This window comes from Somniosus microcephalus, chromosome 12 (assembly GCF_052327205.1).
Source record: "Somniosus microcephalus isolate GS21.2 chromosome 12, FLI_Smic_1.0, whole genome shotgun sequence".
In the NCBI taxonomy this organism is placed as follows: Eukaryota; Metazoa; Chordata; class Chondrichthyes; order Squaliformes; family Somniosidae; genus Somniosus; species Somniosus microcephalus.
This window is the reverse complement of record NC_140998.1, coordinates 12,901,597-12,917,241: the sequence shown is the minus strand read 5'-3', so window position 1 is coordinate 12,917,241 and position 15,645 is coordinate 12,901,597. Positions and strand designations below refer to the sequence as shown.

Here is a 15,645-nt window from a genome sequence, read left to right as displayed (position 1 = left end):
GGCAAGGGTATTAAGGGTTACGGAACCAAGGCGGGTAGATGGAGGTGAGATACGGATCAACCATGGCAGAACAGGCTCGAGGGGTTGAATGGCCTCCTCCTATTCCTATGTTCCTATGTTTCTGCCATATCTCCACAGTCAGGATTAGTGATTAGCGGCAGCCTGACATTCAACGACAAATCCTGTAATTTCCTACAGGTAGCATATGTAGTATGATTTATTGCCCAAGCACTGTACTTATATATAGGAATCTCCAGAGTGCCTTACTAAATATTAAATATCGCGTTTACATCTGGCTTCTACTTTGGAAAACAGGGTAGACTGGGGATATGAGAGCTGAACATAGTCAATTCCCAATCCACTGTCAGCCTCAGAGTTGGAAGCACAGTGAAAGTTTAAGAATATTAACAATGTCTGAGGTGTTAGATATAGCTCAGTGGGCAGCACTCTCACCTCTCAGCCAGAAGGTTGTGGGTTCAAGCACCACTCCAGAGACTTGAGCAAGTAATCCAGGTTGACACTCACTGTGCAGAACCGAGGGAGCGCTGCACTGTCGGAGGGGCAGTACTGAGGGAATGTTGCACTGTCGGAGGGGCAGTACCGAGGGAGCGCTGCACTGTCGGAGGGGCAGTACTGAGGGAATGTTGCACTGTCGGAGGGGCAGTACCGAGGGAGCGCTGCACTGTCGGAGGGGCAGTACTGAGGGAATGTTGCACTGTCGGAGGGGCAGTACCGAGGGAGCGCTGTACTGTCGGAGGGTCAGTACTGAGGGAGCGCTGTACTGTCGGAGGGTCAGTACTGAGGAAGCACTGCACTGCCGGAGGCCAGTACTGAGGGAACACTGCACTGTCAGAGGGGCAGTACTGAGGGAATGTTGCACTGTTGGAGGGGCAGTACTGAGGGAGCACTGCACTGTCGGAGGGGCAGTACTGAGGGAGCACTGCACTGTCGGAGGGGCAGTACTGAGGGAGCGCCGCACTGTCGGAGGTTCAGTACTGAGGGAGCACTGCACTGTCGGAGGGGCAGTACTGAGGGAATGTTGCACTGTCAGAGGGGCAGTACCGAGGGAGCGCTGTACTGTCGGAGGGTCAGTACTGAGGGAGCACTGCACTGTCAGAGGGGCAGTACTGAGGGAGAACTGCACTGTCGGAGGGGCAGTACTGAGGGACGGCTGCACTGTCGGAGGGCCAGTACTGAGGGAGCACTGCACTGTCGGAGGGTCAGTACTGAGGGAGCACTGCACTGTCGGAGGGGCAGTACTGAGGGAATGTTGCACTGTTGGAGGGGCAGTACTGAGGGAGCACTGCACTGTCGGAGGGGCAGTACTGAGGGAGCACTGCACTGTCGGAGGGTCAGTACTGAGGGAGCACTGCACTGTCAGAGGGGCAGTACTGAGGGAGTGCTGCATTGTTGGAGGGGCAGTACTGAGGGAGCACTCGAAGGGCCAAATGGCCTACTCCTGCTCCTATTTTTCTATGCAGTGTCGGAGGGGCAGTACTGAGGGAGCACTGCACTGTTGGAGGGGCAGTACTGAGGGAGTGCTGCACTGTCGGAGGGGCAGTACTGAGGGAATGCTGCACTGTCGGAGGGGCAGTACTGAGGGAGCACTGCACTGTCGGAGGGGCAGTACTGAGGGAGTGCTGCACTGTCGGAGGGGAAGTACTGAGGGAGCACTGCACTGTTGGAGGGGCAGTACTGAAGGAGTGCTGCACTGTTGAAGGGGCAGTACTGAGGGAGCGCCGCACTGTCAGAGGTTCAGTATTGAGGGAGCACTGCACTGTCGGAGGGGTAGAACTGAGGGAATGTTGCACTGTCGGAGGGGCAGTACCGAGGAAGCGCTGTACTGTCGGAGGGTCAGTACTGAGGGAGCACTGCACTGTCGGAGGGGCAGTACTGAGGGAGCACTGCACTGTTGGAGGGGCAGTACTGAGGGAGTGCTGCACTGTTGGAGGGGCAGTACTGAGGGAGTGCCGCACTGCCGGAGGGCCAGTACTGAGGGAGCACTGCACTGTCGGAGAGTCAGTACTGAGGGAGCACTGCACTGTCGGAGGGGCAGTACTGAGGGAATGTTGCACTGTTGGAGTGGCAGTACTGAGGGAGTGCTGCACTGTCGGAGGGGCAGTAATGAGGGAGCACTGCACTGTCGGAGGGGCAGTACTGAGGGAGCACTGCACTGCCGGAGGGTCAGTACTGAGGGAGCACTGCACTGTCGGAGGGGCAGTACTGAGGGAGTGCTGCACTGTCGGAGGGGCAGTACTGAGGGAGTGCTGCACTGTCGGAGGGGCAGTACTGAGGGAGTGCCGCACTGCCGTAGGGCCAGTACTGAGGGAGCACTGCACTGTCGGAGGGTCAGTACTGAGGGAGTGCTGCACTGTCGGAGGGGCAGTACTGAGGGAATGCTGCACTCTCGGAGGGGAAGTACTGCAATGTCGAAGGGGCAGTACTGATGGAGTGCTGCACTGTCGGAGGGTCAGTACTGAGGGAGCACTGCACTGTCGGAGGGGCAGTACTGAGGGAGTGCTGCACTGTCGGAGGGGCAGTACTGAGGGAGTGCTGCACTGTCGGAGGGGCAGTACTGAGGGAGTGCCGCACTGCCGGAGGGCCAGTACTGAGGGAGCACTGCACTGTCGGAGGGTCAGTACTGAGGGAGTGCTGCACTGTCGGAGGGGCAGTACTGAGGGAGTGCTGCACTGTCGGAGGGGCAGTACTGAGGGAGCAACATTTGACCCCTTGTGACCCCACCTCATTGTTCTTTGATGTAATGTTTCCCTGACTGACCTGTTTGGACACCATTCACACCTTTGACTGCTGTGATTATCTCTCTGCCGAGGTGCGATAAATGGCAGTTGGAAAGGTTACCTGTAAACATCTGACATGATTCTCTGACTATATAAGCTGTGTCTTTATGCATTTCTCCACTTCACCTGAAGAAGGAGCAGCGCTCCGAAAGCTTGTGATTTCAAATAAAGCTGTTGGACTATAACCTGGTGTTGTGTGACTTCTTACTGTGTGTGTCAGCAATTAAATCCAAAATAAGCAGTTGAAAAGAATTAAATAAATAGTTGCATTTTCTACAGCGCCTTTCACGACCTCAGGACGCCCCGCACACTTTATAGCCAACTTTTGAAGTGGCGTCACTGTTGTAATGTGGGAAATGTGGCAGCCAATTGCGCACAGCAAGCTCCCACAAACAGCAATGTGATAATGACTAGATAATCTGTTTTAGTGATGTTGATTGAGGGATAAATATTAGCCCAGGACACCGGGGATAACGCCCCTGCTCTTCTTCGAAATAGTGCCATGGGATCTTTTACATCCACCTGAGAGGGCAGACGGGGCCTCGGTTTAACATCTCATCCGAAAGACGGCACCTCCGACAGTGCAGCGCTCCCTCAGTACTACACTGGGAGCGTCAGCCTAGATTTTTGTGCTCAAGTCTCTGGAGTGGGACTTGAACCCACAACCTACTCAGAGGCGAGAGTGATGCCCACTTTAAAAAATTTATTATTTATTGAATATTAAGAACATTTACAACATCGTAATCATTCCATTGTATCATACAAATCCATTCCAACACTCTGCACAGCCATTCTGCCACCACATTTTAACATCAAAACCTGATGTTTAATTTGTCTCCTATAACATATATTAATCGATTATACTTTAAAAATTGATCATAAAATACTATCTTTAAATTCCTTTCTGAATAAAACATCCACAGAGCCTTATAATGATCTTTTAGCTTATATTTAAAATACTCTTTTAGATTGATTCTCCTCCCCTTAAAAAACAGAGCATTCCTTCTTTGCACAATCACGAATCTAGCCAAACTGAACATTAAATGAATTGCTGCTCCGCTAGACTCGGGCAGACTCTCCTGCAATCCCCATCTCAAAATTGAGTCCCACGGAATTCCCATTCTCGCTCTTCGGTCCCCACCCAGCAAATAAACCTCACACAACTGTCGAACATAGTACTTAAAATCATTTAACTGCGGACATAACACCAGTAAATGGGACAGTCTCATCCCGTGTCCCACACACTGGGCAAGTTGCCGCCTCCACTCGTGCAAACTTGCACAAGACCGTCATGGTAAAAATCCAGTTATGAGCCAATTTGAAATCCAGTTCAATCCACTCTGGACATTTAAAATTCACCCACACTCCCTTCCAAACCCTGTTGAAGTCCAGCTGTGGGTATATACTCTGCCAAAACTCCTGACCAGCAGGTGTCTTGAATCTCCATTCTCTAAATACCTCATAGAAATCTCAAGTATTACAGTTGTCAAATTGGACCAACTCTCCCCCTTTCTCCAGTACAAAGCTTGGAAAAGCAGGACGCATTTTACTTCCTTTGGAGATTTCCGCATTTATTTCTTCCATCCAATCCTGTGGCATTGCCCTCACAATCTTCTCATACATGATTCCTATTGCTTTTCCCTCTACCTCCTGATCCTCATCCCACACCATGTCCCTCACTATCGCTTCCGGCAACCAACCTGGAATTACCTCGTATAATACATCTTTCACACATATAATCCCAGCTTTTATAAAAGCTTGATTAAATAAAACCTCTCCTTCAATGTTGACCCACCTGTTCAAAAATAAGGGCTATTCTAAAAATTCCTCAGCCCCCTTGGGCATAAACTGCATACTTTTTAAAAATTGGGCCCAAGTCTCTACAACCCCCTTATAAAACCTAGGGAGAGGTTTAATCGTTTCAAAAACATATTATTGTATTCCATGTACAATATCCCCTGCCCTCCTATCCCACTTCATTTTAAAAAATGCTCAAAACTCTTCCAAAAACTTGTATTTGACTTCTGAAGAAATCTCTTCACCCATTTGATTCTAAAGGATCTGAGAATTTGAGTCCTCTCTGATTTCTCCGTCCAATGATGGTATTGTAAGCAACCAAGGCTGGTTTCCCTTCCCATAAAAACCTCACACAAGCCTCTCGGATGGACTTTTCCGCCCACTCAGGAATATCCTCCACCGTCAATAAGTACCATAGCTTAGATAGCAGGAGAGCAGACACCACTGTCGCTCTTCCTTGCACTTTCAACCACCTTCTTTCCCAGCTTCCCAAAATCTTTTTCATTTTCATTACCTTCGGTTCCCAATTTAATCGATCCACTTCATCCCTGTCTTTCTTGCACCCCATATGCACCCCCAGAACTTCCAAAACCTCCACCACCTTAAAGGGGTTTTCCTCCAACCGTTCCCCCCTACCCCTTCCTGCAAGCAGGCATTGGGACTTAATATAATTCACTCTGGCTCCTGAAGCTCCACAATACTCCTCCACTACATCCATAGCTTTCCTCACTGACTCCCCATCTCTCAGCGTTAAGGTTGGGTCATCTGCATATTGGTGTATCACGGACACCAGCCCGGAACTGGGAACCGCAATCCCAACTACACCGTTACGATAGCAAAATACTGCGGATATTGGAAACCCAAAATAACAACAGAAAATGCTGGAAAAACTCAGCAGGCCAGGCAACATCTGTGGAGAGAGAAATAGAGTCAACGTTTCAGTCCTGACGAAGGATTTCGACCTGAAACGTTGACTTTGTTTCTCTCTCCACAGATGTTGCCTGGCCTGCTGAGTGTTTCCAGCATTTTCTGTTGTTATTTCCCAACTACACCTTGTTTCTTTCGCATCATGTAATCTAATGATTCTGCTACCAATGTGTACAACAATGGGGACAGGGGACAACCCTGTCTCACTGATCTCTGTATCAGATAATACTTGGATAAAAAACCATTACATTTAACGCAGCTAAATATGTTTGAATAAAAAATCCTTATCCACTAAATGACATTTTTCCTGAAACCAAATGCTTCCAAAACCTTCAATAAAAACTCATGAGAGACCCTATCAAAGGCTTTCTCTTAATCTATCTTTAACACATAAGCCTCCCTCCCACTCTCTTCCATGAGCTCTATTGCATCTCGGATTGAGACCACAGAGTCTGTGATATCCCGGCCTTTATGACTCCATAGGACTGAGAGGGCAAAATTATCTGCGGCATCACCTCCTTCATACAATTTGCTATAACCCTCGCCAAGATCTTATAATTCACATTTAATAATGTGATGGGCCTCCAATTCTTTAGATCCCTTCTATCCCCTTTATTTTAATAAAATAAGCTTATGATACTTCTCCTCATAGATGGGGCCAGGATTCCCTCAATTTTAATCTCCTTAAAAGCCTCTAAGGGCAATGGACTTTTGGGGCTGGACTTTCATTGAGGAGTTGGGTAGGAGGCGGGACTACAACTTTTGGGGTTGTAGTCCTGCCTCCATCGAGTTCTAGCCAACCCACACGATTTTGACTTGATTGACCTTGTTGAGCCCGCCCAGCAGGCTCAGCAGGCCAATTAAGGGCCACCCGGCAACAGGTGACGTCACAGATTGATATTTCTTCTGTCAAGACCATTTGACAGATGAAATATCAGCGTTTCACAGCTGTTTGAAGCTGTCAAACACTGACAATCTGTACTCTAAGTTAATTCCTTCCTCTCAGAGATCTCCCTGGAACAGAAAGCTGAATGCTGCAATTTTTGACAGCTCACAGCCATTCTGCTTTCTGTGCCGGTGAGATGAGGGACTCCCGAGATCTGAAGGAAGGAAGGCTGTAAAGGTAAGTAAAGGTTAGTAGAACTTCTTTAAACACTTTACACACACCAAACACACTTACTTTTGCACTCATGCACCCATCACTCACCTGAACACTGGACATCTCGACCCCTCCAAGCCCTTCATCCCGACGGTCCGCCTCCTCTAAGTTGCCGTGGTTTGGAGCCATTGGGAATCCCACACTTCAACATTAAAAATAGGGATTAGGCTAAAAACTGCCTGTTAACTACCTGTTAACAGGCAGTTAATTGGCACTGATCCCCTTCCCGCCTCACCGTGTTTTCTTTTCCAAACCTCCTGGGGTCCCGGTCCAAATCTTTGGGCCATTTTTTTCTCCCTTCCCCCAACATTTTCTCCCCTGATTAAATTCATCCTGGGGACATTGTCTTCTGAGGGGCTCGGCACTCCGTCTGGCTGCTGTTTAAGGGCCAAAATGGCCCTAAAACCTGAAAAAAAAACACCAACTTTTTACAAACTCACTCCAACTCCCTGCAGTAATCAAGCATCCAGCAGCACCTGCTCACTCCTAGCTCCGCCCACATCGAGTGTGCTGCCCACTGAGCCACAGCTGACAGTTGATCAATAGTGGACTGGTCGGAGTCCACATTTCATAAATATTACCTTTTATTTTCATTTATTTTTATAGCGTGCAGTCGGTAATATCCCCTTGCGTGTTTGATCGGGCTCCAAGCCTTTGCCGTGCAGTTTCCATTTTTCGCGACCTACCGTTTTCCAAAAGGAAACGCTCTTTAATCATCTCGCCTGTCAGTATAAGTGGAGCTCACTTTGGATATAATAAAACATACTTGTTTGCATGGCGCTATTTTTAGTCTGCTGTTAAACTAGTTTGTGTTACATCCCTCTGTGTACTGTTTTAAAAGAGTTGATTTCTCATTTATCTTCAGGTTTAGAAATCCTTATAAATAGCATCTCTCATTGCCTCTCTACCTGGCTTCAGGGTGTCCTCAGAGACCCACCTCTTTCACCATGCCTTCCATCACCTTCCATAACTCTTCCCTCATTTCTGTCCAGCTCTTGCCTCTGTGATGCTCATTGGGGTTTTTAAGGGGGAATTTTAACAATTTGATGCGCTGGGAGCTGGGGAGCCCAGTAGCGCGGGAGAAACCCGGATGTCTGGGTTTCCCCACACGCTGTGCAGATTTAAATCCACAGCCTGCAAATTTCATCAGCACCCCCACCCCCCCAGTCCCAGAAATTAGCCTGATTGACAGGATTGGCTTCCAGTCAGGTGGGGAAGGCTGGAGAAGAGGCTGCAGAACCAGGCAGGTCCGATCCCTGACCCTGGGGAGGATCCGATCCCTGACCCCAGGGAGGATGCCGACCCCTGACCCCAGGGAGGGTCCGATCCCTGACCCCGGGGAGGATGCCGACCCCTGACCCCGGGGAGGGTCCGAACCCTGACCCCGGGGAGGGTCCGATCGCTGACCCCAGGGAGGGTCCGATCCCTGACTCCAGGGAGGCTCTGATCCCTGACCCCAGGGAGGGTCCGATCCCTGACTCCAGGGAGGCTCCGATCCCTGACCCCAGGGAGGGTCCGATCCCTGACCCCGGGGTGGCTCCGATCCCTGACCCCAGGGAGGATGCTGATCCCTGACCCCAGGGAGGCTCCGATCCCTAACCCCAGGGAGGCTCCGATCCCTGACCCCAGGGAGGCTCCGATCCCTGACCCCGGGGTGGCTCTGATCCCTGACCCCAGGGAGGATGCTGATCTCTGACCCCAGGGAGGCTCCGATCCCTGACCCCAGGGAGGCTCCGATCCCTGACCCCGGGGTGGCTCTGATCCCTGACCCCAGGGAGGATGCTGATCTCTGACCCCAGGGAGGCTCCGATCCCTGACCCCAGGGAGGCTCCGATCCCTGACCCCAGGTAGGGTCCGATCCTTGACCCCAGGGAGGGTCCGATCCGTGACCCCAGGGAGGGTCCGATCCTTGACCCCAGGGAGGCTCCGATCCCTGACCCCAGGGAGGCTCTGATCCCTGACCCCAGGAAGAGTCCGATCCCTGACCCCAGGAAGGGTCCGACCCCTGACCCCAGGAAGGGTCCGATCCCTGATCTCAGGGAGGGTCTGATCCCTGACCCCAGGGAGGATGCTGATCCCTGACCCCAGGGAGGATGCTGATCCCTGACCCCAGGGAGGGTCCGATCCTTGACCCCAGGGAGGGTCCGATCCCTGACCCCAAGGAGGGTCCGATCCTTGACCCCAGGGAGGGTCCGATCCCTGTCCTCGGGGAGGGTCCGATCCCTGTCCCCAGGGAGGCTCCGATCCCTGACCCCAGGGAGAGTCCGATCCCTGACCCCGGGGGTGGGGTCCGAGCCCTGACGCAGGAGGGGTCCAATCCCGGGGGTGGGTGGTTTGTTTGGGGGGCGGGGTTCTGATGGTGGGGGAGCTTGGGGGGCCGGGGGGAAGCACTCCTGCTCCTCCTGGCCCACAAGGATTGCTACCCGCGGCTGTCCTCGCCTCACTGCAGCTGCCGGCATTCCCGAGGCCCAGGCAACCGGGCCGGCCACAGTTGAACCTGCAAAGCGGGTTAAATCCGAGGCTTTGAGCCTCATTAAGAGACTGCCGGCCCCTGAGTAACAGCCAGAAGTCGGCGGGTTGGAGCCGGTTTCTCAACACACTTCCATTTTTTGCCTATTAACCCCCACCTGCTCCCCATGTTAAATTTCCCCCTAAGGAATCAGGAGAAATGTGCAAGTTATTATTGTCACAATCCAGAGTGGAGCCCATTGTGATTATAGCCAAGTTAAAACCAAACGGTCAGTGACTGCTCTTGCTGGACAGCGAGGAACGAGCTCAGCACCTTTACATCAAAGGTGAAGGTTAGAGGGTAAAGGTCACTCACCGGAACAGGTTTAAATGTCTCCAAAGATGTCAGGCAGAGGATTTAATATTAGATATTTTTTAAATTCCAGCAGCTATCAAGTGAGTACTCAAAACAATGTCCCTTTCTCTTTTTTTTTAACAAAATCCTTACATAATGGAAATGTAAGGTTCTATACATTAAATACAGGCTGTAAAAGTGGGAAGGTCAAGTTCCTTATAAAATGTGCTTCCATTTCATCTCACATTGCCGTGTTACAACTGGGAGACACAGGCCAGTCACATGACCGGTCCATGGGTGAGGTGGGGTAAACATGACCCGGTCCAGTCATGTGACACGTACCTGTTGGGGGTGGGGAGGTGTCACATGACTGGGTCCAGTCACAGGCATGGTCCATGTCTGGGGTCACATGACCCAGTCCAGTCACGTGACCAGTCCACATGTTGGGGGGGGAGAGGGGGGCAACATGACCCCATCCAGTCACGTGACCAGTCCACATGTTGGGGGGAGAAGGGGGTCACATGACCCAGTCCAGTCACGGACCAGCTTTGCGCAGCATTCACCAGGGGTTGGAGCTCAATGTCAGGGTAGTCGGAGGGGAGGGCAGGCCGATCCCAGGCAGTTACTGAGCGAGCGGACAGGCAGCAAAGTTACACGACGGAGAAGCGCAACACCTGGTCCGTTCTCAGTGGATCCGCTGAGATGCCATCAGCGAGATCGAGGCTCCTGACTGGGAGGAGGAAGGCGGAACATCCTGAAGTTCACTCTAGCTGGGCCACGGGAGAGAAACCATTGTGTGTCCAGAAGTGGATCAGTCCAACCATGTTGGAATTGAGTGCAGACGGAAGTCTAGTGGGCCCATTCGCTGTGGCGCCCATGTCCTTTATAAGTCCCCCTCGATTGGTGGACAGGTTCATTAATTTTTTATCGAGGTTGTCCGTTTCCTTAGACACTTCGCTGGTGCAGTTCACAAAGCCTTTTATGCAGAGTTTTCAAGGTAGCCTTAGAGACAATCGATCCGGACTTAATCCAGATTTGTAGATTAGATGATCGTGCTGGAATGGAATGAGATGAATGAATGATAAATCAGCCCCTTGCTCCTCAGTGTGTATCTGGCAGGAGGTCAGCATTGATGGGTCAGCATTACAGCTTTAGAGCCATGTTGCCCTGCCAGGAACCAAACACCTGGATGCTCCCTTCCCTCATTACAGTACCAGCCTGATGTTGGCAAACGCTGTTCCTGGTTATCCTTCACACTTGGAGCAATGCGAGTCTTGCAGTGCTGTACTTAAAAAAAGGCCCACAGACTTGCCCCAGCTCATGGCTGGCATTCAATGGGGTCTCCTACGCAGAGGACCTGTGCCCCAAAACAGTCCTTGTGCTCAGTTGGCATCTTATCTAATAATTATAGAATTCAGTTGCTTGGAATAGACAAGGACATCAGGACTTCCCTAGTTTACATTGATAGCCCATTGAAAGCATCGTTGAGAGTCTCTCCCAACCGCAGTTGGTCCCCATTGCCTGTTGTGAGTGGCCCTGATTACAGTGTTGTATAAATATACACAAAGATGATGACTATAAGGTTGAGGATCGTCCCGATGATGCCTAAAATGGCCAGAATGGTCTCCTCCTTGCTTTCCCTTTCTTGGTTCGATGCGTTGTCTTCATTGGCTGCAGTGATTACCATTTTCCTGGCAGGTTTCTCTGAAGCTGAGCGTTGGGTCTACCTGGAGGAACAAAGAGCAAAGGTGATTGGCAAAAGGCCCAGCGGAGAGATGAGGAGATTTTTGTTTACCCAGCGAGTTGTTATGATCTGGAATGCACTGCCTGAAAGAGTGGTGGAAGCAGATTCACTAGTAACTTTCAAAGGGGCATTAGATATATACTTTAAAAGGAGAAATTTGCAGGGCTAAGGGGAAAGAGCAGGGGGGAGTGGGACTGATTGGATCACTCTTTCAAAGAGCTGGCACAGGCACGAGGGGCCGAATGGTCTCCTTCTGTGCTGTATGATTCCATGAGAATGGGATCAGGTCTGTTGGGCTAAAGTCAGGCTGTCAGTTTTATCTCAATCACCAATTACTGAGAAGGTGTCCAGCTTTTCTCCCCCTCTCTTGAAGGCATTGGTTTAAGCCCGTATTTCGGTCTAGATTCAGCTCTGCATAGAAAGAAAGACTTGCATTTTTATAGCGCCTTTCACAACCTCAGGACATCCCAAAGCGCTTTACAGCCACTATAGTACTAATCTGAAGGATAGTCACTGTTGCAATCTAGGAAACGTGGCAGCCAGTGCGTGCACAGCAAGCTCGCACAAACAGCAATGTGATAATGACCTGATCGTCTGTTTTAGCGATATTGGTTGAGGGATAAATACTGGACAGGACATGGGGGAGAACTCCCCTGCTCTTCTTCAAAATAGTGGCCGTAGGATCTTTTACATCCACCTGAGGGAGCAGACGGAGCTTCGGCTTAATAGCGAATCCAAAAGATAGCGCCTCCGATAGTGCAGCACTCCCTCAGTACTACACTGGGAGTGTCAGCCTGTATTGTGGTGCCAAAATTTCTGCAGTGGGACTTGAAACCCATGACCTTCTGACTGAGAGGTGAGAGCCATGGCTGACACCTGTATAGGTAGAGTGCGCCCCAACTGCCCAAGGCCCATTTTCGGCGAGCAACTGGCACCTGTCACATCTCCGAAAGCTGCTCATCCGGTATCGGGAGATGAATTTCAGGCCTCTTTCCTCGATGGCAGCGGCCCTGTGGTAAGTCTCAGGGGCGGGTGGGAGTGGGGGGGGGGGAAAGAGAGCAATGCGAGGGGGTCTGATCGCGAGCAGCCACCAGTCCTTTTGGGTACTCTGGAGCTGGCAGGTGCACTCTTGCTCCTCCTGGCTCCATGTCAACCCTTCAAAGTTTACCTACTTTTCTAGGTAGCGGCCACTTGCTAGGCCGCAGCCATGGCCGGAAAACCTGAGCGGGTATAAACCAGACAGGCTGCTCATTAGCAAATGCAAGGGGCCGAACGCTTGTTTTAGGTGGCCGCCCTAGACGCCTGAATATCCGAGGTCAGATATTTAAAGGAACATTGGAACAGGCCATTCAGCCCCTCGAGCCATTCAATTAGATCATAAGAATGTAAGAACATAAGAAATGGGAGCAGAGTAGGCCCTTTGGCCCTTCGAGCCTGCTCCGCCATTCAATAAGATCATGGCTGATCTTCTACCTCAACTCCACCTTCCCGCCCTATCCCCATATTCCTTGATTCCCTTCGTTTCCAAAAATCTATCGACCTCTGTCTTGAATATACTCATTGATTGAGCATCTACAGCTCTCTGGGGTAGAGAATTCCAATGAGTCACAATCCTCTGAGTGAAGACATTTATCCTCATCTCAGTTCTAAATGGCTGACCCCTTATTCTGAGACTGTGACTCCGTGCTCTAGATTTCCCAGCCAGGGGAAACATTTTCTCAGCGTTAACCGTCAAGCCCCTTAAGAATTTTGTATGTTTCAATGAGATCACCTCTCATTCTTCTAAACTCTAGAGAATATAGGCCTAGTCTACTCAATCTCTCCTCATAGGACAATCCCCCCATCCCAGGAATCAGTCTGGTGAACCTTCGTTGCACTCCCTCTAAGGCAAGTCTGTTCTTGATTGAGATAGCACAAAAGCTTACACAAAAATTTGAATCAGATGCTGAGCATTGGAGTGGGGAATGCACATATTCTTGAATAAAACCCACACATTCTAGAACAAACTCCGTGTGTTCTAGAATTAAGAACAGGCTTTCTAGAATAAAAACATTCTAGAATTAAAATGTTATATTCTAGGTTGAAAATCTAAACAGTCTAAAATGAAACCATATATTGTAGAATTAATATCATACATTCTCAAATGAATACCACACATTGGAGTATAGAGGCACTGGAGAAGGTGCAAAAATGATTTACAAGGATGATACCAGAACTGAGAGGTGATAGCTATCAGGAAAGGCTGAACATGCTGGGACTCTTTTCCTAGAATAGGGAAGGCTCAGAGGTGACCTGTTAAAGCTCGCTAAGATGATGAAAGGGTTTGATAGGGTAGACGTAGAGAAAATGTTTCCACTTGTGGGGCAGGACCAGGAATCACTGCATCTTGTGAAAAGGACATTGATTCACAAGGTCTGAAGCCATGGATCAGAGGGCGTTCTGGAGTGGATCAAGAGCAGGTACTTGTTGACATGACAGCTGTCAGCTGTGGCTCAGTTGGTAGCGCCCTCGCCTCTGAGTCAGAAGGTTGTGGGTTCATAGCCCCCACTCCAGGGACTTGAGCACAGGAAGCTAGGCTGACGCTCCAGTGCTGCACTGAGGGAGTGCTGCACTGTCAGAGGTGCTGACTTTCAGATGAGACGTTAAACCGAGACCCTGTCTGCTCTCTCTGGTGGACGTAAAAGATCCCATGGCATTATTTTGAAGAAGAGCAGGGGAGTTCTCCCTGGTGTCCTGGGCCAATATTTATCCCTCAATCAACATAACAAAAACAGATTATCTGGTCATTATCACATTACTGTTTGTGGGAGCTTGCTGTGCGCAGATTGGCTGCCACATTTCCTACTTTACAACAGTGACTCCACTTCAAAAAGTACTTCATTGGCTGTAAAGTGCTTTGAGATGTCCGGTGGCCATGAAAGGCGCTATATAAATGCAAGTCTTTCTTTATGTGTCAAGCTGACTCCCGCTGTATGGGAAATTATAAATGCCAAAAACCCGAATATTGTCAGAACACAGAAATCTAACTGCCGTGCTACCACAGCCTTCCATGTTTCCCAGAAAGGCCGTGGGTTTATTTATCCACTTTTGGTCTGTTTTGAGATGCTCCCAGTTCCCTCAGAAAATTTGGAACATGCTCTGTCTTTCCTTCCTTTACTTGTCCTTTCCTCACTCCCACTTTCCTCCCACGGCCACTGTGAGACGGCTGAGGTGCTGCTCCCTGCTACATAGGGCTATTTGTGCCCAAACTCTCAATGCTGCCAAAGCTTTAACTCCTCGCTCCCCGCAAACCGTTTTGAGTACCAGATAATTGAGTCCAAAGTGCTGGGGTTCATTTCTACAGGAATAGAACACAAAAGCAGGGGGTTAATGTTAGAACCTTTGTCAGACCACACTTGGAGTACTGTGCGCAGGTCTGGTCTCCATGCTACAAAACGGATATTGAAAGTGTAGAAAAGATGTTATCATGATTGAGAGGATGAAACTATCAGGAAAGATTGAGCAGACTGAGGCTCTTTTCTCTGGAAAAGAGGAGAGCTGATAAAGTCTTTAAAATTATGAAGAGCGTTCAGTAGGGTTGGCATGGAGAAATTGTTTCCACTTGTAGGTGAGTCCAGAACAAGGGAGTATAACATAGCTGACGTAAGAAAACTACTGGGCACTTGGTCTAAGCGTTAAACAAAGCTTTAATCAACTGTTTTACAACATGGAGGTCTAGTTGTGTCCTTCACTAGTTCCTGTTAAGAATGTCCTGCGCAAGCTGGGCCAGTGCCCGAGTATTTATACACTCCCTGGACAGCGCCACCCATAGGCCACTCAGTATTATTTCACAAATCTTTCTTTCATGAATGACTGATTCATGTCAATAGCCACTAACAGATCAAATAAAGAATTTAGGAGGAATTTCTTGACAGAGAGAGTAGTGAGAACGTGGAACTCACTGCCACATGGAGTGGTTGAGGCTAATGGCTTAGATAAGGGGAGGCTTGATGCATACATAAGGGGGAAGGGAATGGAGGGATATGGGGGGGCAGGGTGGAGAGAGGTGATTGGAGTGGGAAGAGGCTCCTGTGGTGTATAAACACCGGCATAGATCAGCTGGGCCGAATGGCCTGTTTCTATGCTGCAGATTTTGTGTGATTCTAGGACAGAGTTCCCCTAGCTCACTGTGCCCTTAGACAACATGCAGCACTGCACCGCCCTCGAAACACGTCTCACACAGCTACTGCACCTTGAGCACAAGAAGGCGACCAGCGCGAGTTTGAATCTCAGGGTTACTGACCCATTGCTGAAACTGACGAGTAGAACGACCTGGGGGGGCTTGCAACTTTCATACCTAAAGAGGGAAGCGAGGAGGTTGAATTACAACACACTGCGGGCACATTGGTCAGAAGCTACACAGAACGCCGTTGGAACT

At 49.9% G+C, this 15,645-nt stretch overlaps 1 protein-coding gene across 1 annotated transcript in view; it reads right to left on the bottom strand.

The window, feature by feature from the left end:
* Window positions 1-8,919: 8,919 nt before the first annotated feature.
* The window catches only part of tunar (TCL1 upstream neural differentiation-associated RNA), a 29,534-nt gene continuing 22,808 nt past the window's right edge, over window positions 8,920-15,645 (bottom strand). Inside the window, exon 2 of the mRNA XM_086004191.1 lies at window positions 8,920-11,211. Coding sequence (XP_085860317.1) covers window positions 11,025-11,171 — 147 coding nt within the window. The 5' untranslated portion in view covers window positions 11,172-11,211 and the 3' untranslated portion in view covers window positions 8,920-11,024. The remainder of the gene's footprint in view (window positions 11,212-15,645) is intronic.